Below are 25,690 nucleotides of genomic sequence, written 5' to 3'. Positions count from 1 at the left end.
TCAGTGGCTACAAGCACTAGCTTGCAGAGGACCTGGGTTCAATTCCCAGCACCTACATGGTTCTTTTGGACCCTGTAGCTGTTGGTACCCATGTATTGCACAGACATTCAAGTGGGTGAAATACTCGAAATACAACACATAAAGTAAAAGTTTAAGAAAGCGGTTGTCTCTTCCGGCCTTGGTGTAAAGGCTTGTGCCTAGTTCTATTGCAACCTGTTGTGCCATGTTTGGTTGATATCCACCTGAGATCTGCTCACTTCTGAAAGGAAACAGAGAAGGAATTGACTTGGGGGAGATGGCAGGGAGTGGTGGATCAAGAACTGGGAGGGGAGGATGCATTTGGGATGCATTGTAAGAGAGAAGAATAAATAAAAAGGCAAAGACATTTAAAAAAGAAGGGAGGGAAGGAGGAGGGAAGGAGGAGGGAGGGAGGGAGGGAGGGAGGGAGGGAGGGAGGAAGGAAGGAAGACTTTTTTTTAAAAATCCATTGAAACCCACAAGTGCAGGGTAGAGTTGTTTGTCACAATGCTTGGGCTGGCCAGTTTCTACAGGAGAACTTGTGATGGGAATAGTCATGCATTTATTTGCAGGTTTGGCGAGGTTTCCATCAAAGCAGGAAAACAGTGAAGGAAAGAGAAGAGGAGATGATATTCCTGGGTATGGTAAGTTCCACACTTAGAGAGGGGCTTCTGCTGGCTGTGCCTCTTCTCTAATGAGTCTGTGGGACGAAGGGAAAACAGAATGGGTGGCTTCCAGCTGAGGACCCAAGAGGTCTGGGAGTGTCCCTCACATGTGTCTGGGAGATGCAGAGTACCCCAGAGAGGGTATACCCCACACCTGCCTGATGTCAGCAGAACCCTTGGCTTCATGGGTGTCTTGCTGATGTGAGAATGGAATTACTTTCGTCTAGCTGGCCTTGGAGGGTCCTTTTCCACAGTGATGGGTGCACTGATGTATAGCCTTGTCAACACCCAACAGTGGCACAGGAATCTGGCACAGCTCAGTTCTCTGCCTGGGGTGGCACATGGCACCAGCATCCCCTTAGAGTCTGTGCACGAAATTTGGGACCTCTGAACAGGTGTCACGAGTCCTGAGCAGAACCCATGCCTCCTGGGGAAGCCCACAACTTCCTTTTCAGAGCCCTCTCTTCCTCAGCTGAAACCCATTCTGTCCCCGGGTCCTGCTAAACTACCATAATTACAACTTCTTTATCCTCGATACCCCTTCATGGTCCAGGAAATCAGCCCTCAACACTCGCATCACCAGAGATGTGAGCATTCCTGATGGGGCCCCATTGGTTGACAAGTTCAGTTTCCAATAAGGAATTTTTGACTAAGGGTACCAGATCCCTCACCAAGTTCTACAGCAAAAGCTTCAGGTGCATCACTTGGAGCCAGCCGAATTGCTGGAGGCTCCATTGGTACCCTCAGATAAAAACACATAAACAGCAGTGCTGTCAGGGCTGGGTGTGTGAAAAGAACTAACTGCCTGGAGTGCTCTGGTGAGGCTGAGTAAGAAAAGAAGACACCTTAATATAAATATACCATAAATAACCACAGACACTAGCTGGCTGAAAAACATAAAAAACCTATTAGATTGTGCCTTGAACCTCTGTGCTCATAAATTAGAAGACACTAAACAGAGAAGATCATATAGGGAAATATAAATGTCAAAACTCATGGGAGCCACAAGAAACCTCAATGAAGCCAGGCACAGTAGCTGAGGCTTGGCAGGTTCTCCAACCTCTGGGTGAGTCTGGGCCTGGGAGAATCAGGCACCAACCAAGGCCAGTGGTGTTTGTCCCACACTTTAGCAAAGCCATTCAGGAAACTTAATTCCCAAAACCAGGGTGGAGCTGAGCCCATCAGTGCAGTGGGGATAGTCGGGTGGTATCAAGTACCACACACAATGATGACTGGTGTGGCTGAGCACCAATGCCAGTGCAGTGAGTTGGCCTGGCTGGACCTTGCTTCTGGGGCTTGGAGCACTTGCTCATGAAGGACGAGAAGTACATCACATCCGCAACCCACTCCATTCCTCAACCTAAGACCCTGGAGAGGGCGCCGCAAAACTTACAAAACAAACCTATAAAGTGCAGTTGATTTTCACTTGGGAGGCAGCGTGAATGAATTACCAACAAGAAGTAGCCTTGGTCATGTGCCGTGGCAGTGCAGAGGACTGTGAAGTGTGAACCAAGACACTACCCACTTCACAGCCACTGCAGCAAAGCACCTAATCAGTACACGCCTGCTGCCACCTCCCTGTCACCTCTGCCCCGCTGGCCTTCCCACTCCACTGGCCTTCGTAGGCGGATGGAGGGCTGCTGTTACTGAGTGTTCATATAGAGAAGAACTGGGCCTTATTTTACATGCTTTTGAATTATTGTTGGAAAGTCAATCATAAGCAGTTTCTGGCCCCTCTCCCAAGTGACATGTAGTAAAAAAAAAAAAGTTAAACATTGGGTCAAAATAGAGAAAGAAAAAAAGAGAAGAAAAAAATAAATCTTGACTGTGGACTTCAGGTTAAAAATGCACACTAAAAATTGAATGGTTCTTAAGTGACACTTGAAATGTCACCTGCTCACAATGGGCTGGGCTGGGCCTTCCCATGTCAATCATCAACCACGACAATCCCTCATAGACATGCCCATGGGCCACTCTGACTGCCTGCAATCCCACTGTTCAGCAGGAGAGAGAAGGAATTAGCTAGTTAGCTAAACTAGTCAGATTTGGTTTAAGCCTCCATGTATAAGATAAAGGATAATCAAGGCATGTACCTGAATGCACAGGTGTACCTACACACATGCCACATAAACACGCACGCGCGCGCGCGCGCGCGCGCACACACACACACACACACACACACACACACCACATGTGTATACATGCAAAAAGAACCTAGTTGTATTGGTTGTTTTTACTTTAAAAATCAAATTAGCAATCTAAGATCATTGATTTTGCTTAAGCGCTATGTGAAATTTCACAGTGGTCAAACTTTTGAGTCAACAGCTTCTATCTGAGTAAACCGCTATTTGATGTGATTCATTAGCCTCCATATACTGGCTGTCTTCTATATCCAAAAAAATAAAATAAAATAAAAAAAAAGTTCAGAATCCCAGGCAATAAATAGCCAAAGACTGTTGCTTTCACCCTTCAATCTTGACCGCCTGTCCTATCCTGGTACTGATGGATCACTCATGTACAACTCAGACTCCTCCCTTTCCTCTGTAATTGCCATGTGCTGGGCTCAAAAGAGAGACAAGCCTAAGAACTTCTCCACAGTGCAGTTTGCACAGCATAAAGGGAATAGCTCCCCTGCTGTGTGTTCTGCGCACTTTCTCTGCATGCTTTTTTACCCAGTATGCCGTCTCTTGATAATACATGTCCTATTGAAATTTTAACCACTGAGGAATACATGGATTCAATTTTTGAAAGAATGTTATCTGCAATTTGCTGGCTGTCGACCATAAGGGGAAAAAAAAAAAAAAAAAAAACAAATCCACTATCCCAAACCAAGAGCATGTTTTCAATTGAATATATTTTCCACTCTGTCGGTGATGAGGGTGTTGCCTCCTCATTTCAAATCTCGGTTTTCCACGTGTTCATCTCAATCCATTTTGTCCATGGAAAAGCCAGTGGTTTAGCGGATCCCAGCTGTGCCTGGGTCTTCACAAAAGCCCACCACACTTCCAGGAGAGACCACTTGGTCTCTGAAATAGAATCAGAGCAAAGGGCATCACTCAGTCTTCTGCCCCAACCAAATGCTTCTCTTGACCACTGGCATATCAATTATTTTTTTGATATTGCCATTTTAAATATTTAGATTATAAAGTCTACAGAGGAAAATAAATAATGGTCTAAAAATCACGTCGAGCTATTTTAATTGGCCGAGCCAATGGCGTGGATCCCATGAAAGGAAACTTAATGAACACAATCCATCCTCTCCTGTGGCCCTCTCAAAGCCATCTGTCGTGCAGTCAGAGCCCTGTATATTTCATATTACCCTGAAGCCATCGCTGTTTGCGTTGTAATGAGGTATTCTAGGGACACTTATTAATGGGAAGGGCCTGTCACCTCTACAAACATTGTCAAACAAGCTATTTTCTCCATTGCTTTCGGGCTACTAAATTAGAATTTTATTTTTGTTAATCCCTGCACAGGCTGGGATACCCTATGACTGAGACTCTTAGACCCCCTTCTGTAAATTTTAACATTATAAGAGCTGCCTGCCCCTTCAGTGTTCCAACAGAGGCAATACCCAGGCACAAGCATTTCTCCTGCAGTCACTGGGTCTGGAGCCTCTGGTGGGTGACACGTACCTTAGAAGTAGATTTAGTTCAAAGCCCAACTCTGTACCTTGCCAGGGGCAGGATCCCAAGTCTCATACACCCACTCTGGGAGCCTCGGTTTCCTCTTTAGCCAGCACAGGACTGCATCCATCACAGGGCATGTATCGAAGACCTAGAGATCCAGTGTGTTTAGGCTTTTATTGTTGAATTTTACTGTTGAATCTGTGGACTGAAAACTACCCTGAAAATCTGATCTTGAAAAGTCCATGAGGCTGACTCTTTCTTGATGCTTCCTTACTAAGCTACAGAGGGACCTTCTGGAGATTCCCAAGGTAACAGTTGGGAGCCCCAATACTGAGGTCTATCAGAGGAAAGCCAACAGAGGTACCAAGTCACCCCACTAGCCCACCACGCCCTCTGATGAGGAGCCTTCCCTGAAGTGCTTAGTGGTTTCAAAAGCTCATTTCAGCCAAGCACTGTTCCCCATGACTTTTATCCTGGACACTGAGAAAGGAGGATGCTCACAAGCTCCAGGCCAGCCTGGGCTACTGTGTGAGTGAGGCTCTGTTACCACAAGCTCCAGGCCAGCCTGGGCTACTATGTGAGTGAGGCTCTGTTACCACAAGCTCCAGGCCAGCCTGGGCTACTGTGTGAGTGAGGCTCTGTTTCAAAACGAAACAAACATGATCCACCTGCATTGGTAAAAAGATGAGGCCAGCCCTGTCTTTTTTATTAAGTAGGGTTTTACCATCCAGTTGCTTGGACTGACATACCTTAGTTTGATTTCAAGTCATATATGTATATACGTATGTGTGTGTATGAATATACATGTTCATTATATATTATATATTCATACACATATTCAAGCATATATCAATTATATATTAAGAAATTATTATTATTATTATTATTATTTGTTGTTGTTGTTGTTGAATATTCTGCTTAATTATGGCTCCAGGTTTCCAGGTCATGAAACACTAAATGACAAAAATAATTCTTGTCCTCTGTCCCCAGGAGTCCCTCATGGGTTCCCTTGAGCTGGTGGCTTGCTTTCATCCATCTTTCAGGAGTCTTTTTACAAAGTCTCTCAGTGCTGCATGGACTGTGGGCAAGGCTCAGGGCTCCAGGCAGCCTGGCAGCTCACATGGGTCTCCTGGGTCTCCATGCTGTCCTGTGTAGAGCCAACCATCCGAAGCTGTGTCCAGCTCACAGCCTATGATGAACACTGGCCAGGCATGGTCTGTTCAGCCATTCAGAAAGCTTAAGATCCTGGGTTAGACACCAGCATCATTTGCCGCTCAGACACTCTCATTAAAGTGCTGGCGAGTCTTTTTTTTTTTTTTTTTTTTTTTTTGGTCTCTTAACCCATGTAGGTTAGAGAGGGACCAGGCAGGCTTGTGTCACCATGAAGCCCTGAGAGGGTGTTGTTGCAGACCCAACAGGGAGAGCGCCTTATGTAAAACCACCACATAAGGCGGGCGGTTCAGCAGTAGCCACCAAGTAAAATTGCACATTGCCATCAAAGTGAAGTCCAAAGCATCCATAAGGAACTATTATCAGACAAAATGGCCTCACACTATGTGTGGAAGGAGTCACCTCTCTGCTTAAGGCCTAATTGAGTTCATATGTGTAAACCACTCAAACCTACCTCATAGTGCTGGCCACAAATGGGGCAGTCTCAGCCTCCACCACTAAAGACAACAAAAGCTTAAATGCTGGAATTTTAAAGAAATTGAATCTAAGGGCTTAGAAAACATCCTTACTCTTTATCAGATTGTTGCTGACTACAATGATTGGTCTTAAAGATTCCCATTGAACTCCATGAAGCCAGAGGACCAAAGAAAAGGATTCTCTTCCCTGTAGGCCTTAGCTTACTTATGCTTCTACCTGTCCCTGTGCATAGTGGGTGTGCTTGTGGCCCCACAGCTGCATACATGCAGACAGGGGACTCTGAAATGATGGGACACCTACCAGTTAGCACTACACAATGGGACCTGATGAAGAGTAGGATGTCAGCCAGAGGTCTTCCTCCTATGAGGCCAGAGCCCCGGATGTCAAAGCAGCCTTTCTAAGCACCTCCGCCCCCCCCAGCACTAGTGCACACCAGCAAGCCCCAGGAGAGCTGGGGCACAGGCACTAGCTGGGATCTGTCCCTTCCCTTTGGGTGACAACCACCCCACACACAGAAGTTCCTTGGATAATTGCCAGCACCAAACCACCGGATTCCCAGTCTATTTGAGACTGATACACTGAACGGGTTTTTATAAATGACCGGTTTCCCTTTCTAATTTCAACAAAGGTTTTTAAAGCTGGAGCCTGTCGAACGTTAGCTAAACATGGATATTAGCGGAGCATGGAGTCTTGTCCTCCACTCCCCCGACTCAGGAAGCATTGCCTCATGTCACATATCCTCAGCAACATCAATTATTAATGTGTGTGTTTTTGCTGACAGAGGACCTTGCTGGAAATGTAGGTTTCGTTCTTCCGTTCTGGGTCGTTAACTGTGGAGAGCCGGCAGATGTAATGGCTTGCTCTCATGGAGAGCCTTCATTAACTTGCATTAATCTACAGCCCGTGCATTTCAATACATCGTATGTTATCACGTTCTCCCTCTCCCTTTAATAACCCTAATTTATTTTTAAATGAGTTGCTGTTTATGTGGCCAGCTAACACATTTGAATTCATATGACCAATGTTGTTAAAGAAGAGAAGATGTTTGTGTCCAAAGGACGGGATACTAGTTAGTACAGGATGCAAATTTATTAGAACCTTCAAATGCAAAAGCAGTAAGAGGAGGGAGTTACAAACGACCCTGCAGCATTCTTGCCAGAGAAAAATCTACCTGGGGAAACTGGCATGAACTCTCCCATCTGAATGACACAGGGAGGAGCCACACAGCACAGAGTGAAGGAGCTCCCACATCTGTCCAATGGGGCCCTGCAGGCCCTTGAAAGATGAATGCGGGTATCGCTGAGGAGACACAGTGCAAGGCCTTATGAGACAAAGAAACACCAAGCCGTGAGAGGTTAGGTCACCCTGGAAAACGATTTGACAGGGGCCTGAGAGATGGCTCAGCAGGTCAGAGTGTTTACTGTGCAAATACGAGGACAGGAGTTTAGACCCCAGGCACCCACATACATGCTGGGTGGACATGGCGGCCCACCTGTGACCCTAGCTCTCAGGAAGTGAAGACAGGAGCAGACTTCCCAGATAGAATGGCCATGTTCATGGGTTCTGGTTTAGATGTGAGATTCCAGGAAGATTCTCAAAATCAGCCTCTGACCTTCGCACTTGTGTGTGCATACGCGCGCGCGCGCGCACACACACACACACACACACACACACACCTGCATGCACACAAATGCAAAATAAAAAGATTTTATAATTCTCACTCTGGATCCACCTTAATAAAAATTGTACTCATCATACTAAATTCTCTTTATACTAAATGAGAAAATTGGGTCCATTTTAAAAGTTTCTAGTGGGCACATTTATAAGGTCTTACACATGTAGCTTTCTCTTCTGTTTCATTTGATTGGTTTTAATGGATTCTAAATTCTAGCAGATGGAAAGGTGAGATAATCTCTCTCACATGAGAGTCCAGAAGTGTTCCTTAGAGGTGTATGTGTGTGTGTGTGTGTGTGTCTGTTTGTGTGTCTGTGTGTGTATGTCTGTGATGTCTGTGTGTGTGTGTGCATGCACACACATGGAAGACACAGAAGCTTGCTTGTCCCACTGACCATGGTACAGAATTCCCAGAACATGTGAGTCTGAACTTTGATTTGCCTGGTTGCGCTGGGACATCAGCGCCAAAGTCACCAATCCACTGGATATCGCAGTGTCCCCTGGGACTGACCAGGTTACTCCCCTAAGCAGTTAAGAAGTTACTCATGCTAATACAGTAGGTGTTGCTATAGAGACCACAGATAGCTGCAAGAACACAGGTGGCAGGAGAATAGCTCAGAAGTGATGAGTTCTGAGTATTGGTAACTTTGGTTACCAACATAATTGACTTAAATTATTCCATATAAATTTAGATTTAAAGATATAATTTTAGACTTGAAGATACCGGTGTTTAACACCAACATGCAGATTTTCCAGAAATATATGTTGCTTTCTCAGGACCTGTGAAAGGCTGGCTTCAGTACCCAGTCTCCCTGCCTTTGACTTGAGAACATTGGTTGAACCTCTGGATTTCTCTAGATGCCAGGCTCATGCCTTGTACAGGAGAACTGTCCTGCTCTTGTATTTCTGACATCGGGGAATATAAGCACCAGGATTGGCTCCCTTCCACACCTTTTTACACCATTGCATGCTAGTTTCCAATGTGGCACTTGGATAGATTCCTACATAGAGGTATGGGATAATCTATCTGATTTTGCTCCCTTGGAGCTTCAGAAGAACTGAGTTTTATCCTACCACCACTTGAGGAATGTCTGTCTACAACCTGGTACAGATGCTATGCATTGCTCTGGGCTAGTGCCCAGAGGATGGACCACACCAACAAACCGCTTTCTGATTTGTTGATTGACAGATCATCAGAAGAGGACCATTCTATAAGATATGTTGGGATGTATGTCTGAACTAGGCTGCCCTAGTGGAGAGTTGACCTTTAGATCATTCTAAACAAAATCAGATCACAGCATCTTTCAGTAGCCTTTGTGACAAGCATGCCCCTTTTCCACATTCTGTTTCCTCCACTGACCAAGAAGATTGGGAAAGCTTTGGTTTCTGAAGAGCAGGTGACTTTATTCAGACTAGTTTGGTGTCACTGTGACAAAATATCTAAGATGATCAACTTAAAATAGAAAAGATTTATTTTATCCAGGAGTTTTGGAAGTGTTCATAATCAATGTGCCCTGGATTCTTTGGATCTGAATATGTGTTTTTTGAGCTATTACCCATCTCGGGGTGTGCCATGGTGTGGAGCTAGCCCTGTTGTCTCTCTCCACAGTGGACGAGTTTTTCAGGCACGTGCACTGGCTAAGTTCTCATACTCTAAATGTAATCTTTTGGTAACATGTCTATGGTGAGACATAGACATTGTGTCCAATGACACAACATATTAGGTTCACTTCTAATATTTTCCCCAGTCCTATGGATTTCAGAACCTCACCCTTTTGGGGGTTTTCTTTTCAGAAGCCACCCCCTCTCTTTAACGAAGTCAGCGCCGCCATTGTCCAGTCTGAAAAAGTGGCTCACCTGCGGAATGAGGTGCAGCTGAAACATGAACAGAACTACAAGGAAGCCTTAGTGAGTATCAAGGAGGAGCTGAAGTTGATGGAAGGCCCGGACATCAAGGAGCATCTTCAGGACCAGATCCGCCAGTGGTTCATTGAATGCAGGTGATTAGTCTCCTCTTGAGAGGCTCAACTCATTAGGTGCTTTTGTTGCCATTGTTGTTTGTTAGCTTGTTGGTTTTTTGTTTTGTTTTTGAGACAAGCCAGGCTTGAACTTAGAGGCAGCCCCTTGCTTCAGCACTAGAGTGCTGGGATTATAAGCTCGAGCAGCCACCTGGCTTGGTGCATCACCAGGCTTGTGTCCTCCAGGATGGAGATATGAGGTTTCTTGACTTCATCTTGAAAGAGTCAAATGCTGATGCTAAGGATTCAGAAGGGGTTTGAATTGAATTGCTTCTTGGTTTATTTGTTTTCTTAACATGGCCTACACAGTGCTCTGTGACTACATAAAACAGAATGCACTGGGTAGGGGCCAGATGGCCAGGTGTTTCTAAAGCCCAGGGAGCTAGAAATAACCAGATCTGACTGCCCTTCCCTTGAGAACCAGCAAGCCATTGCTTCTCAGAGCCTTCTTCAGGATCTCAGTCCCTGGTCCTCTGTAGGTCACAGGCAGCTTCAAGTTCCAGGCCCTAGGACTCCCTGAAGTGTTAAGTTACTAGGAGTTCTGAGGTCAAGGCCCCAGGCCTATTCTTCTACTAGACTTACTGCCTTTAAATGAAATGTAATGTGGTCTGGAACTTTGCGTGCTGGAGATGTGTTAAAATATCTTTTATTCCAAGGGGAGAGAAATAAGGATGCCCCATCATGGGCCCTGAGGAAGGAGACTGGGATGTCTCCTTCCATGCTGGGGTGTTGTATCACCCCAACATTAGGTCCTAGGACACTCCAATGCCAGTGCTGGTCAGCTCACTGGGACAAGAAAACTGAAGTGTTAGAGATAGAAAAGTTGTATCTCAACAAGAGTGTACATGTGTGGAAGGCAGGCTGTGAGCAGACATCTGGGTTCCCTTCCCTTCCTAGGGCCTAGGCTTAAGATATTCCCTCACAGAAAAGAACCCAGCCGAAGCGATGGAACCTCCCTCCAGTTCATCGTTCACCTCCTTGTCGGTGTAGAGGCCCACAAGGGGCATAGGGAGGCTCCCAGATAACAGATGACAAGAGGCAGGAGGGCTTGTTCCAGCATCTGGACAGCCAAGCCCTGTCCACAGCCATGTGATTGGGCTGGGGAATGGAATGATGCAACCGTTTTTCAACCTCCCTATGTTGCCCTCATATGGAAATTGAATAGTTTGGGTAAAGTGGAACTTTACCCAAAACTTTGTGGTGGGTATTAGGCATAGCAATTATATGTTTTTGGTGAGAGAGTTCTTTTCTACTTTCTTAAAAATGATATTTCTACACATTTCATTATTTTTTTCAAATTCAATATTGATTGAATGCACAGTTTCCTTTGCCTAGGAGGGGCGTTTAAATGAGGCTCTTGATGGAGAATCTGGACTCATTCCGGGGGGGAGGGATATACAGATAAGGACGTTCCCCTCCTTCCTTCCCGCCAATCTCTGTTTTCTCCTCCTGGCAATGGTTGCACAGATGCACACATTGTCAAAACTTATCAGATCCCACTCTTGAAATCTGAGTTGTTTATCACCTTTCAATTATACCTCAAGTCAAGCTGTTAGAACGCCACAAGACGGGTAGGGTTCCAGCAATATGCCAGTGTGTTAGATCTTAAAAATCACATGATTTGCTGTTTCTCAGAATATCAAAACCCACTGTCTCCGCCTTATTCTCAACCCACACCTGCTCCTAAGGGAAAGTTGCACTTTTGCTTTTAAACAGTCGCTTCGAGTCAATTATCTTTTCTATGTAGATGTGTAGTCATTTCAGATGTCCCCTTCCCAAGAATCATACATGATTTCTCTTCTTATGGAGCCTGCCTACATAGAGTGCCAAGCAGCAAACACCCAGTGCCACACCTGGGTGAAGAGTGACCAGACTGCTGGCACGGACAGATACCTGTCAATTATCACCTTAATACTGGGCCATGTGGTGGGGATGATGTGGTAGGTGAGTTCGCACACACACACACCTGGGTGCCCAAGCCTCCCTCATGAGCAAGCGCCATGATGCTTCTAGATAATATGTGTGTGTGTGTGTAGTATGTAGTATATATATGGGATAGCACGGCACAGTGTTTTATCACACTGCTCCAAGCGGCACACTCTTTAAACACACCCAACACCCTAAGCTGTGTACGCACATGTGGAAAGCATCCAGAAGGGTGCAGAGAAACTGAAGGTTGCCTCCAGCCAGGCTCCAAGGAGAGTGGGTACTCTAGAGTCTACCTTCTTCTGTGAGAATTCTTTTGTTTCAGTCTTATTATGATGATTTAAAAAATCAGTTAAAAATACACGGGGGGGGGGAGCAATCCTCTTGTGTTGATGTAAAACATTTAGGACATTTGGGTTTTTAGAACATTTAGATTAAGGTGATGTCTTCATTATTCACATAGCTGTGTCGTTCCCAGTGCAGAATTGAGTAGGATGGCAACAGGGTATGAGTTATTTTTCCCTACCTGAGTCCCAGGAGGCCCTGGGTGTCACTCTGGGAATGCCTGGTTGTCTCAGCACTTTTGAATTTCTTTGAAGATACAGCTGGTGGGTCCTCTGAGGACACTTCCTCCTGACCCCAGCGTCTGGGGGTGGGTCCGAAGCTCCCTCATGGGCACACTGGGCAGAAATCACAAAGGCATAAAAATTCCTCTTTTTGAAGTAATGTAAGGTCGAGGGTAAATTTATTTTCATAATTGGATTAAAGTCATCTGATGGACTTTGATAAAGAGCTTTGCCTCTTGCTTTTTTAAAATCAAAGGCAAATAAAAGCAAATATTGTCTTTTGAAGTATGAAGCCCGGTCAATTCTCAGAATAAATTCCAAAAAGATGCGCAGTGCAGGTCAGCCGATCATGAGAAGCAATAAACAGACGCTCGCTCTCAGCTCATCTGATCATTATGTACAGGCTGGCCTCAGGCTCCAGCTCACCCAGTTGCTGAGGGTGAAGCTCACCTCCGAGGGCTGGGTCACAGGTGTGCGACACCATGCCCTCTGATGATTTGTTTCTTAAGCTATCCTAGATAAAGCTGTAAAAAACAATAGTTTCATACACCTGTATAATGACTTTTGCCTGTTTTGAGTCTTATCCTGGTCTCTCATCCCCTCCCCCTCCTGCTGAAAAGTTAAACTTCGAATATAACACCTATTCATTTGAGGTAGAGTGTAAAGAAGAAAGTTTGGCCTAGGTATAGTTTTTGTTTCAGCACACAGAGCCGGTGACAGTGAACATTTTCTGTCAAGTCCCTTTTCTTCTCTTTTCTCTCTCGTGTATTTTAATTAGTTCTATTTATTCATATTTTTGCTACTTCTTAAAACTTTAACATTGAACTTTCCCACGACCCTGTAATGTTTTCCAAAAGAATTTTTTTTTTTTTTATTGAATGCTTGGCATTCAATTGCATGGGTGCACTTGTTCATAAACTGATTGTAATCTTTTTAATATTTTGCAGGGTGGATTTTAAAAAGGCTATCAAGTGATCTTGGAATTTATATTAATTTAATTTAATTTTTTTTTTTTTTGAGACAGGGTTTCTCTGTGAAGCCTTGGCTATCCTGGAACTTGCTCTGCAGACCAGGCTGGCCTCCAACTCAGAGATCTGCCTAACACTGCATCTGCAGAGTTAAAGGCGTGCACCGCCACCACTGCCTGGCTCATTTAATTATTTGGGGGTTGGGGAATAATTCCATTTTTGTTTTTTTCTTTGAGACAGGGTCTAACTCTGCAGCCTAGGATAGCCTTGAATTCAAGATCCTCCTGCCTCAGCCTCTGAGTGCTAGGGTTAAGGTGTGTATCTCCAACTTACTTTAATTGTTTCTGCTTCTTAATAGTTCACCTCTGAGCCATTATGTCTTTTATCTGCTTTTCTGTGTCTTGGTGCTGGGTTTGTTTTTTTTTTTTTTTTTTTTTTTTTTGTTTTTGTTTTTGTTTTTCTTTCTTCAAGTGAATGTTGAAGGTCCTTAAGCTTTTGACCTATTTTAAGAATAATGACTGTCTAGGTTTTCATTTGTCATTATTATGTCAAGGGAGTCATCAGACCCTTGCCAGGACCTCCCACACCTCCCCTTTGGTAGTCTTCTCCCCCCCCCCACCTTTACACTCTAAGGGTCTGGGATCTCCTGCAGAGTGCGGGGTTACACCTCGCCCTGTGGTAGCATGGGCTGTGTGAAGCAGCAGCCTTTGTCAAAGATCTCAGTGTGGGAAGCACAACTAGTTAGAAGCGGCTTCAGCTGTTGGCTAAGCAAGAGCCAAGCAACTTCCTGAAGCCTACCCCAGGCTGCATTGCTTTTACCCGGTCCCATTAGCACCACCAGCTGGGGACCGCATTTTCAAACAGGAGTCTGTGGGTGACACTTCACAGCCAAGCCCGTGAGTGCTGTGACTTATATATAGACTTAGTTCGTTTTCCCAGCAGACACAATAGTCACTGTGAAGGTCAAATGAAATGCCTGGCTGGAGATGTAGCTACCACCACTGCCTGTTAATGTGAGGATGCAACTATGCATCCTGTGTGTACAACAAACAAATGTACCGTGAATGCTGCCTACACGCACATGCTCTCTTCCTAGCTTGGGAGTTGAGGCCCTAGAGGAGAGGCTTTGTGGGTTCAGAGCTCTACTCTACCACTTAAGTCTTTGTGTCCTTGAGCCATACCCTGTCCCTTCCTTTTTTTTCCCCTCATCTAAATGTGTGTTGGCAATGGGGAACGGTCTCAATGTCTACTCCATGGACAGGACAGTATAGATTAGTAAACAAGATGCCATTAGAATAATGTGGATTCATGGTACTCCCATCAGACATGCAACTTATGGTTCAGAACATGTGTTACATCCTTGGTACCCCATGATTCATCCCTGGGGCTAGCACTCTGACAATCGCAGACTTTGTGGCCTCTTTGTCACAGAGCTGCCCAGCAAACTACAAAGGAGAGATTGGCTGGTGGGGGGTGGTGGAGAGAGGAAGGCCTGAGAGGGAGGGGGAGGCATTGATAGGAGAGGGGTCATAAAAGGGTTGTGACACAAGAACAGCCAGTGTGGAATGTGCTCAGGCCCCAGGGCAGGGGAGTAGCTTGTCTGAGATCACCTGCAGATTCATTCTTTCTGGAGAAGGTTTCAGTCATTTAGGGGTTTTGTTTTTTAAAAAATCAAAGTCTCGTTTAAACAAGGTTAAGACTGCTCTCCACCCCCATCTTAGTTATGCGAGTTAAACTTTGACTTTTCAAGGCTGGGAGACCTTGGATACAAGGCCCTGTCTTCTCCTTTACATTATGCATAGGAACGCTGGAACCAACCTGTCAAGGCGGAGTCCGCATGCCCTGGCCCTGGGAGGGTCAGGCTGGGAACAGAAATTTGCTGGCTATGCTGCTGTCTTCAGTGGACAGCAAAACCTTGGCTTTGACACTGGCCTATGGGAACGGAGTCCTGTTTCCCGCCGCTGGCCCTTGTACTCGGTGCCTGAACCACCTCTGTTCCCACTAGTTCAGTACTAACAGTTTGCCCCTTTCACACCTGCCTCCTGTTCTGCCAGAGTGGGGTCTGTGCCAGGTGCTCATACTCATCCCCATGCAGAACTATCTAATTAGTTCTTTATTCTCCCACTTTATTTCACTATATGCCTTACACAACAACCAGCGCAATTAGCCCACACAGCATCACAGGCAGCCCAGAGTTCGAAGCGGCCCGAATCATCCTCCCAGCTGTCATTCTCGTTTTAATTTCACTGCCATCGCTTTGAATTCTTTACATAATAGAGATGAGCTGCCCACCCTATAGCCATGGTAACAATAGACCACCAATGAAATTGAGATAAGGAGGGTAGAGATCGGGAGGATCTGTCTTGAGTGCCATGTAATCATCGAATCAAACCTTCCATTGCTGCGACCATACACCTGTCTTAATATTGAGATACAGTTTGAATGATGTTAAGTCTGCTCCCCCAACCCCATCTTAGTGCACAGTTCTTTGAGTTAAAATTTGGCATTTTAAGTCTGGGAGACTTTGGCCTGTCTTCTCCCTCATGCTTCAGGAACTCTAGAACCAACCTGTCAATGCAGTCTCCATGCATTGGCCCTGCAAGGATCAGGCTGGAAACAGAAATTTGCTGGCTAGCAAGAAGCAACCTAAAAGAGGAAGGGCGTATTTGACTTTCAACTTAAGGAGGCACGGACAGTCATGGGAGCAGAGGAGTAAAGGAGTTTACAGCCAGGAAGGAGAGGGTGGCAGGAGGTAGGGCCAGGCTATCAAACCTCACACCTAGTGACTACTTCCTCCCGTGATGCACCACCTTTTAAAGGTTCTACAGCCTTCCAAAACATCAGCCCTTGGAGGAACTGGGTGTTCAAACACACGAGCCTGTGGGGAATCATTCATGTTCAAACCGCATAGCGCTCACGGTCAAGGGCTCACGAGGTACCTCGGAGGACTTCTCTTCCCTCAGCTGTTTCATGTTTCCATGAAATGTAGTTAAAAATAAAGAGGGAGCCAGAGAGAGAGACAGCCAGAGAGAGAGAGAGAGAGGGAGGGAGGGAGGGAGGAAAGGGGGGAGGGAGGGAGGGGGAGGGAGGGAGGAGAGCAGGGGGGAGGAGGGAAGAGGAGGAGGAGAGCCCAGGATATGAGAAAGCTGGCTGTGACTAACCCTAGTTATTTCACATGAGACATTGCTGACTTACAGAAGTTGGGCAACTTGGCTGGAGTCCACCTAGTGACTGGCAGATGGAGGATGAAGATACAGGGGAAAGAGTTTTAGGAATGTGGAGTGTGCAGATCCAGGGTGGACTCCAGGGAAGGGGCAGCGCTTCCCTCTGAGAACATTCAGTGACATCAAAGGAAGGTACCAGCTGCCCAGTCAGGTACCCTCTGGGGGTTAGGAGCTGAGCTGTATTTGTCGTTTGTTTTTTGTTTTTTCCCCTTCGTGTTTTCTCCATTTTCCGTAGGGATCTTGAGTTATATTCCAAATGAAACCGAGGTTTACGGAAGACGGGGGAGGGGATGGTCACACAGGGAGAAATAGGTTGAGGGCTCGTTATGTGAATTCTTTGTGTAAGTGCACATTCAGTGAATTTTCAAAAGCAGCTGCAGTGAGCAGAGGGGGCACAAACACATGGGTTACCTGAGTGAGAAGCCAAATTGACTTCCTTCCTCCCTGCCATTGCTTCCATGGGAAATGGATGAGGTTGAACAGGGGCAGGAGAAAAGATGTGTAAGGACTTAAGGTCCAGGCACTATTCACCGAGGCCTTCTGTTCAGGTGCACAACCCAGAGGAAGGCTTGTGTTGTTTTGTTTTTAATTTAAATGTGAAACAATCTTATTTTATATATCAACCCCAGTTTCATCTCCCTCCCTTTCTCCCATGCCCCCCCCCGACCCCCATACCATCCCTCTTCTGCTCCATAGAAAGGGTGAGGCCTTTTATGAGGGAATCATCAAAGTCTGTCACATCATTTGGGGCAGGACCTAGGCCCTCCCCTGTGTGTCTAGGCTGAGAGAGTGTCTCTCTATGGGAAGTGGGCTCACAATGTTCATTCATACACTAGGTATAAATGCTGTTCCATTACCGGGGCCATAGACTGCTCAGGCCTCCTAACTGTCACCCATGTGCAGGGGGCCTGGTTTTGTCCTATGCTTGCCTCCAAGCTGTCAGTCTGGGGTCCATGAGCTCCCCCTTGTTCAGGTCAGCTGGGAAAGCACGTGTTTTGATGTGTCTTGTCACAGCAAATTAAATAAATGCCCAGCACCAAGCAGCCAGGGAGCTCTTGTGGTCCCCAATCCAGGTGCCAGAGCTCACTGAAAGACAGATGCTAGGCTCTTCAGTAAATGCAGTAGGCTAATTTCCTTTGTCTAGACCCATAAGTAAGTCCAAGTAAAAGCCTTAGGCCATTTGTGTTCTCAGTGTACGCCCCAGACTGCAAGGACAGAGCAGTCTTCTCCATGATAACGGTCTCACAGAAGCATGGTGTCCACTAACTGTCCAAGATGTATCTTCCGTCTCCAGAGGGTGGCCCATCACCATCCAAGAATGCAAACTCATCCTAGGCTTAGACCTGGCTTAGATACTAACGCCTAAGTATCTCTGCTACAGTGTGTGACACTGGTGACAGATGACACATGGGTCTTTGCAAGCAGGGCCTTCTGACTTTGAACACACAGAAGGCCTTCATTTCTGCACGCCAGGGTTTGGATAAATACTGCTAGGACAGAAAAAGCCGCACCTTTGTGCCTCATAAACATAGTGACACTCACCACACGACCAAATAAGGACAGAGGGCTGGAAAAGGACAGGACAGGCAAAACTCCTTCTGAGGGGGAAGGGACAGGGTTGGGTTTTGAGCCTTGTCTTGAAGGCTTGTCTTGAAGTGTGACAATGAAGAAAGGCCTTTGCCCTTCTCCTGACAGGGTCATAAATGGCATTTGGGACAGAAAAGTAGACACAAGATCTGCTCGTCACTTTCCCAACCGGGGAGCAAACCAACATAGGTTCTCATGTGATCCCTAATATAGTATTTCTTTCAATCAAATTGTAAAGGGAAGGGCAAGCTGGCTGGATGTGTGTGTGTGTGTGTGTGTGTGTGCGCGCGCGCGCACGCGTGCGCGCGCTTGTCACATGCAAACATGAACGGAATTCAAGATGATACTCTTGGGCCAAGAAGCCTTGACCTTGACTGGTACCAACTAGTAACATCCACTAACAAGCAAGGTGTCTATGAATGCATCGACCCTCTTATCTAGCACTAGGGGATCAAGAGACTGTGCACAGGGCTGTCCTGCTCTTGTCTGAGCACAGGCCACTTGTTGTCCCAAGGAGACCATATAATCAAGTCCAGGTGTAGTCCATTGCCTTTATTGAGTGTCTGTGAATTTATTGGCAGCGAGTGACACCTTCAGAGGCTTCTGTGCAGTGGCACAAGCTACTCACTTTAGAACTTGTGAGAAATTTATGGGACTGCTGACATTAATGGAGGTGGCTGGATGACTAGGGGTGGGGGGACCGGCCGGAAACTCCTCCATCCATATATTTTTCATTCTTGATGAAACACAGATAAATCTCTGTCCTGTGCGTCTGCGACGGTGAGACCTGTGGAAGCTTGGTGTCAGGCCTCAGGGGGAAATTTATCATTTGAGGAGTTGTGCTTTCTAAATCACTGTGAATTCCAGACTGGCCATTTGCACATTTGTATGAGAATTTTTGACAATATCCATAAATTTTTAATAGGCCTTAACTTTACCAAGCGCACCACACCTCCCGTTTGTTAGCAGAAAAATACGAGGCCGGAGTGTTTCCCCTCAGCTTGTTCAGATAAAAGAGCAGGGAAACAGCGCTCAATGTCCATCATATATTTAGTGAGAAAGACAACATTAGTCCCCGAGTACATTTTATAAGAAGGTAGCAGCATTTCTCCCTTCATTTGTCACACGTAAATTGTAGTTTCCAGAAGTCAAAGGAAATACAAAAGTTTTCTCTGGGGCACAAGGCTCTTATTTTTAAAACAACAAGCCTAAGGTTTTGCAGAGACAGAAATGCCCTCGTCCCCTAGAAGATTTTTAAATTGAATTTATTATTATTATTAGTAGTAGTAGGTGTGTGTGTGTGTGTGTGTGTGTGTGTGTGTGTGTGTGTGTGTGTGTGTGTGTGTCCATGCCAGAAACTGAACTCAGATTGCTAGGCTTGGCCTGGGGCAGGGCTGAGGAAGTCATCTGCTGAGCCATCTCACAGGCCACTCCAAGGGGATTTCCTACTCTGTCCCCATTGAAGGAGTAGCTATGGCAGCTCCCACACAGTTTCCTCATTTCCAGTAAACTCCACCCAGTCTCCCAACTTCTCCCTGATCTAGAGAAGCTTCATTTGAAGCTCAGCTCATTGGTGTCTACACCCGCAGTGTGCTTGCCTGCCTCAGCTTCCTCCACGCCATATTACAAAACGTGTCACCACACCTGACACTATAACCATCCTTAAAAGTCCTAAAGCAGAGGGGATCTGATGGCACAAACTTATAATCCTACCTACTCAGGGAGGTTGAAACCATAGTATCAGAAATTCAAGACCTTTCTAGGCTAGAGTAAGTACAAGGCCAACCTGGGCAATTTAGCAAGAGCTGATCTCAAAATTTAGAAACTAAAACCAAAACATTTTAAGGTTGAAGATGTAGCTCAGTTGTAGAGATGTATGTTCTAATGGCCCAGGATTCAATTCCCAACACACACACACACACACACACACACACACACACCACATGCATACACATAGATATATACTAACACAGGCACAGACACAAACCTATGCATATATATATGCTCTCTCTCTCTCTCTCTCTCTCTTTCACACACACACACACACAAGCACAGGCATATGCACAAACACATAGACACACACACACAATGCTGTAACAGTCCTGTTGAAGGCCCCAAATGCAAGTATGACATGTTATGCTGTTGTCAGGGCTCTCGGGCACCCAGGGACACCCTTTAGTCAGAGGCTGTGTGGTTCCCCTCTGCTTCATGGGAATCCTAGCTCAAGAGAGCCTGCCTGTGCTTTTCTGCTCTCAGAATTCTGTGTTTTGTTTTCATTCTACAGGCAATGCTGAAGGGGCAGAGAGTAGGCGGGGCTCATGTTGGTCTCTTACTGTACAGGACTGACTTGGCTTCTTTGAGTCCATGACACCCTGTTGTGTTTAGATTTCTCACTTCTTACGTGTTGGCACATCCAGAATTTCTGTGATTCATTCAGTTATTTCAGAAAGCACTTTGGCCTTTCCAAGAGATGTACAATCAGAAGGCTTTACAAATACAGTTACATGTAGGGAAGTCAGACATTGATGAAGCCATTTGTTCACTTCTGCTTGTGCAGAGAAAGCATTTGATCTAGTTAAATGTTCCCTTCTTATCTGAAAACCTAAAACATGGGAGAAAGGGCATAGACTGTAACAACATTTAGTTTAAACATGACAAGATGTAAGCTAAGTGCAGAGAGACTATGATGATTTTTCTCAGTTGTAGACAATGTCTAGCATACCGCACATACTCATTGAGCACATTGTGAGTGAACAGATGCAGGATGAATGGACGAATCAAAGATGCTGTATCCTCAATAGAGACACACTTCACAGACGATGGGCACAACCTTTGTCCCTACGGTAACTGGTGCCATGATATGAATGAGAGTTGATAACCAGGATAGTACAAAGGAGAAATAACAAGAATAAATGTCTTCACGAGAGTGGGAAACTATACTGCTAAATAATGATGGACGACGTACTCAAGGGAAACATCAGAGCTACGTGAAATGAGAGCGGACCACGAAGAAACAAAAGGATCACTTGGATGGATGGGGAGATGGACCCTGCTTCTGGCTCGATGGAAAGACGATGGATTGACCCTAGAAGATTTATAGGGATAAAACAGTTTCAATTAAAATCCCAACAGGATTATTTGTTGAACAGGAAATATAATTATTAAAGTCATTAAGGTTAAAATAAGAAGCTAAGAACAACGAGGAAGAATAAATAGCTGTGTATTCTAAAGTGCATTATAAAGAAAAATAAGTCCTGCTTAAGTGCTAATAAAGCATAAACTTAGATCAGTGAACTAAGAGGGCGGCCCAGGGGCTGACATGTGGAGACAAGTACTTTCTGATAAATGCCGTTTTAAAAGAGAGCCAGGACATAAAAATAGTTACAGTAACTACGTTGTTAGAGCTGACTGGTAACAGAAACTGAGAATTTAATGTCCTGGGAGAGACGCCACAGAAGTGTAAATATTTTAAAATAAAATTGGGCAAACCCACTGCAGAAATGATGAGGCCTATTTAGTATTAAGACTCTTAACAAAGGAGAGAAACCAGCCGAGTATGGCAGTTGCTGTGATTACAAATTGTTTTGCTCTGCAGTTTTGGGGTTTTTGTTGTTGTTGTTGTTGTTTCTTTTTTTTCATTAGGCACATCATTCCTACTTGCTGTGCTGAAGAAAGTGGTACTGAAGCTGATTAAAGAGCTCAGCAGCCCTGCTCTAGCCCACCCCCAAGCCTTCACTTGTCCCCAGGCCCAGACTCAAGCACAGGGGACCTCCTGTTGTCCCCTTTGCTCTTAAACTAAAGCAAGGGGTAGTGATGGTCGCCACTGCAGGACGTTTCCTGCTGAGAGTCCTATCTTCATTTAGGACCTGAGTGGTACTCCGTGCATTCCCAGCATCCTGCAAACACTCAGTGGGAGGAAGGACCTGGTGACTTGTGCAGCACAGCTCCGTTCTCTCTACTTAAAACCATGAGAACTTAAGTCCTGGGAAGGGTTTCTTGCACAGAGCATCTGATGTTGAGGAACAAGCTGTTTTAGCCGAGATGTACTTAGGTTGTAACCTGAAATGGCTGAGGTGGACTGAGTGGGTCTGGGCAGGGCAGGGCAGGGCAGGAAAGGCTGCCTGCTGCCTCCCCACGGGAGTCCAGTACAGCCTCTGCCTTGGAGCTCAAAGGTACAGGAGAGTTCTCCTGTACATGCACAATGTTTGATGCACAGGGCAACAATATTCACTGCCTGAGTATAAAATCCCCTGTGGCAAGAGAGACACTGACAGGCCTACTGGCCCTAGCTGGAAACTGGAGGCAGTACTGGGCTCCATGATGTCTGGCCAAGGGTTCTTGTCTGAGACTGAGGCAGGCTCAGGATGTCACTACCACATCTCAGAGAGCCAAGACAGGGGGATGAAAGCCAGGTCCTGAGGCCATTCCCAGTGGAGGAGGCGTATGATTGGAGAAGTTGGGATCAAAGCATTAAGAGCCAAGCCCTGTGATTGATCCTAGAAGTAGAAAAGGAAATGTCAAAAGCTGCTATCTAGAGCTGTCCCCACCCCAGTGCAGCTCTGGGGCGCCAAGCTTACTAAGCTAGCGTCTGGTGGCCTCCATCAGGGATGAGCACTCCAGGCTCCCCTTGGCGGGCACACTTGCTCCCTGGGTTTTTTGTATTTCAACATCCTAGAAGCGATTTATCACTTAGTAATGGGGGGGGGGGGGGTGAGAGATTCATTCTATTAAGGATATTAAATAATCTCTAAATTTTAGTGTCTTCATTTTCTCAGTACATTTCAGGAAATGCATGAACACTGAAAGTGTTTGGAAATTAATATTTGTCTTGGTTAAAAAAAAATTAAATACACACCTCAAAGTTGAAAAGTTTGCTTTAGAAAACATCATGCCTAATGACATAGGCCAGAGCTTGCTTGTAGTGTTGACAAACAGTTCAGGGTTTCTGAAGACTTGCTTTGCCAAGACAGCATCCATTTTCAGGCTCTCTCTTTCCATTGGCTGCGTCCCCCACCTCGTCTCCCTGCCCCTCCCCATCGCCCTCCCACCTCCGTCACTCCCATCCCGTTTTGTTCTGGAGACAAGGGTGAGCTAATGGGACCCATGCAGGTGGCTCTGGCTGTGTTCCACAAAGCTTTCTGCTTTGGTTATTCTGCCCAATAGTTGTGATGCCCACTTGAAGAGCCTTCTCTGACCATGCCTGTTGAGGCAATTTGAGCATGAATGGAAATGGGTGGGGAGGAGGCAGAATTCTGGAATGGCATTCTAGCATGCTGCCCGCCATATGTCAGCAAGACAGTGCAAGTTTAAAGATAATCAAGGCTTTAGAACATAGTTGGGGGAAAGCTGTAATTTTTAATAATTATGCATAATCTCAGCATAGTGAACATCTTGGAACTGTGCAGAAAACTCTGCCTCCAAGTTCATTTTAAATAGAAAAGGTTCTTGCCTTCATTAAACTTATTTTCCGGACTGCAGAGAGAGATTCAAAACAATTTGATGTTCCTCCTTTTGTCATTCCTCAAATATGTGCCTCTACCAGATCTTTGGGTATAAAGTGAGAGAAAAATTATTATATTTGGTCATTTTATGCCATATAGTGTGGTAAGGCAGGACCTGTCTGATACTATGACATTTGAGCAGATTTAAAATGAAGGGATCAGAAGGCCACCAGATACACCAGAACTAGACATACAGGAAAAGGTACAGGAGACAGGATGAGGGAGGCTGAATGCAGGATCACATGGGGCCAGGATCATTGGAGAAACCAGGTACCTTAAGTCCCAAACCAGGACAGCTTAAAGCCACTTGAGAATAAAAGGGGCCAGGGTATCAGTTGTTCCAAGAGAGCTGGAACAAAGCTTAACCTCATGACATGGGCAAGAGTTTTGTTTTGAAAGGATCTGTGACCTTTGAGCAAAGAAATGATACACTATGACACATGTTTCAAAGGGTTCACTCACCTGCCACTAACCCCAGGTGGCCACAGAACAGTAAGAAGAGGCCAGCTCATGGTGTACGCAAGTGCCTGGTGGCAGTGCCCTGGGTCTAATGCAGTCATGTGTCACCCTCCACACATGCCAGGAAGGTGGAACCAGGACAAAAAGATAGCCGAAAATAACTCCCAATCATGCTCCTGGGAGCACTCCATGCAGTGACTGGAACAGAGCGTCCAGTCTCTGCGGTAGGAGGAGGAAGCTTGGGGGTCAGAGTGGCAAGAAAGCTTGGGCTATGGGCACTTAATCTCAGAACTTGTACGCCTCTAGGTGTTGGGTGGGCAACTGGATCTGGGTCAGCACCAGGGAGAGATGAGAGCCAAGGAGAGATGAAAATGAGATGCCATTAAAGAGCTGAGCATATATATGGGTGATGAGCCAAGCTGTGAACTGGGTGAGACCACAGGCTGTGGGGTGGGCAAACAGGGAACAGGGGGCCCGAAGATTGAGCCCTGAGCCCAAGGTAAGGGATGGATGCAGAACACTGGAAACTGCAATAAAACGGGATCATGTAAAGTTCGGGGAAAAAACACAAGCCAGTTTGGGAAGAGGAAACTTCAATTTAGAAAATATTTCACCAGATTGGCTGGTGGGTGCATTTTCTTGATTGCTGATTATTGTGGGAGGGCCACAGATCACTGTGAGTGGTGTCATCTCTGGGCTGGAGGTCCTGGGCGCTGTAAGAACACAGGCTGAGCAAGCCACGAGGAGCAATCCAGCAAGCAGCATCCTGCATTGCTTCCCCATCGGCTCCTGCCTTCAGATTCGTGACCTGTTTCAGTTCCTGCTTTGACTTACCTCAGTGATGGACTGTGGTATGGAACTATAAGCTAAAACAAACCCTTTCCTCCTCAAGTTGCATATGGTCATGGTGTTTAATCATAGCAATAAAAAAAAAACCCCTAAGATGTAGCATTATGATGAAATTCCTTTAGAAAGCAGCAAATCCATAAGCTGTGTACTCGGATGCTGGCCCTGGCTGCTGTAATTGCGTCTTAAGTCTGGGTGGCCGAACAGCAGGAATGCATTGTCTGGGTTCTGGGCAGGAAGCCCAGAGTGTCAACAGGTTGGGTCTTTCTGGGGACTGTGAGGTGGAGCCTTGTCTTAACCAAGCACAGCTGCAACCATCTCCTTTCCAACAAGGCCATATCCCGAGGTGCTGAGGTTAGGGTTTCATCATAAGCATCGGTGGGGTCAGGGTCATAGCTCAATTCCAACCTGTGAGAGATCTTAATGGGGTGGCTGGATGTGACAGTTCTCCCAGCTGAGTTCAAAGGGTGAGAGCTCAGGAGAGTGAGCATGCCATAGGAGCGGCTGCAGGGTTCTCAGGGCAGCAGATGCTGAAGAGAAGTGGGGGAGCAAAGAACGCATGGAAGACACAGGGAGAAAGAAAGAACCTCAAGAAGAGTATTCCCTGAGACGGCCAGAGCCTTAGACAGAAGTGTGTCTGAAGGATGGGACAGGAAGGTGGTGGCTCACCAGGTGGGGTACCTGGCTATAGGAGCTTGTAAAGATGCAAGTGGCCATCATTAAAAGGTGGCCATATTCACTCAGTGCCTTCACCTGAAGGCATCTATGCATCTATGGATTCCTGATTCTATGGGTAGCATTACTGTGTGCCCAGAGTCCAGGTGGGAAGGCAGCTTCCACCATCCATAGAATCCAAGTCTGTGGGGGAATGTGCCATGGGGCAGGTGAGGGGGCAGAGGCATAGGATTCCCCAAAACAGATACTTTGTTTTCCACTGTTAATCAAAAGCATCTTGGTGCTGA

The 25,690-nt window shown here is 45.9% G+C and overlaps 1 protein-coding gene across 2 annotated transcripts in view; it reads left to right on the top strand.

The window, feature by feature from the left end:
• Positions 1-25,690, top strand: part of Iqca1 (IQ motif containing with AAA domain 1) — a 106,102-nt gene that overhangs the window by 12,568 nt on the left and 67,844 nt on the right. For both annotated transcript variants that reach the window (XM_051190771.1, XM_051190770.1), the window contains 2 exons: positions 591-662; positions 9,428-9,633. In XM_051190771.1, coding sequence (XP_051046728.1) covers positions 591-662; positions 9,428-9,633 — 278 coding nt within the window. The remainder of the gene's footprint in view (positions 1-590; positions 663-9,427; positions 9,634-25,690) is intronic.

The sequence above is a fragment of the Phodopus roborovskii genome, unplaced genomic scaffold (genome assembly GCF_943737965.1).
Source record: "Phodopus roborovskii unplaced genomic scaffold, PHOROB, whole genome shotgun sequence".
Classification (NCBI taxonomy): domain Eukaryota; kingdom Metazoa; phylum Chordata; class Mammalia; order Rodentia; family Cricetidae; genus Phodopus; species Phodopus roborovskii.
The sequence above is the reverse complement of the archived record's forward strand: the minus strand, read 5'-3'. Positions and strand labels throughout refer to the sequence as shown.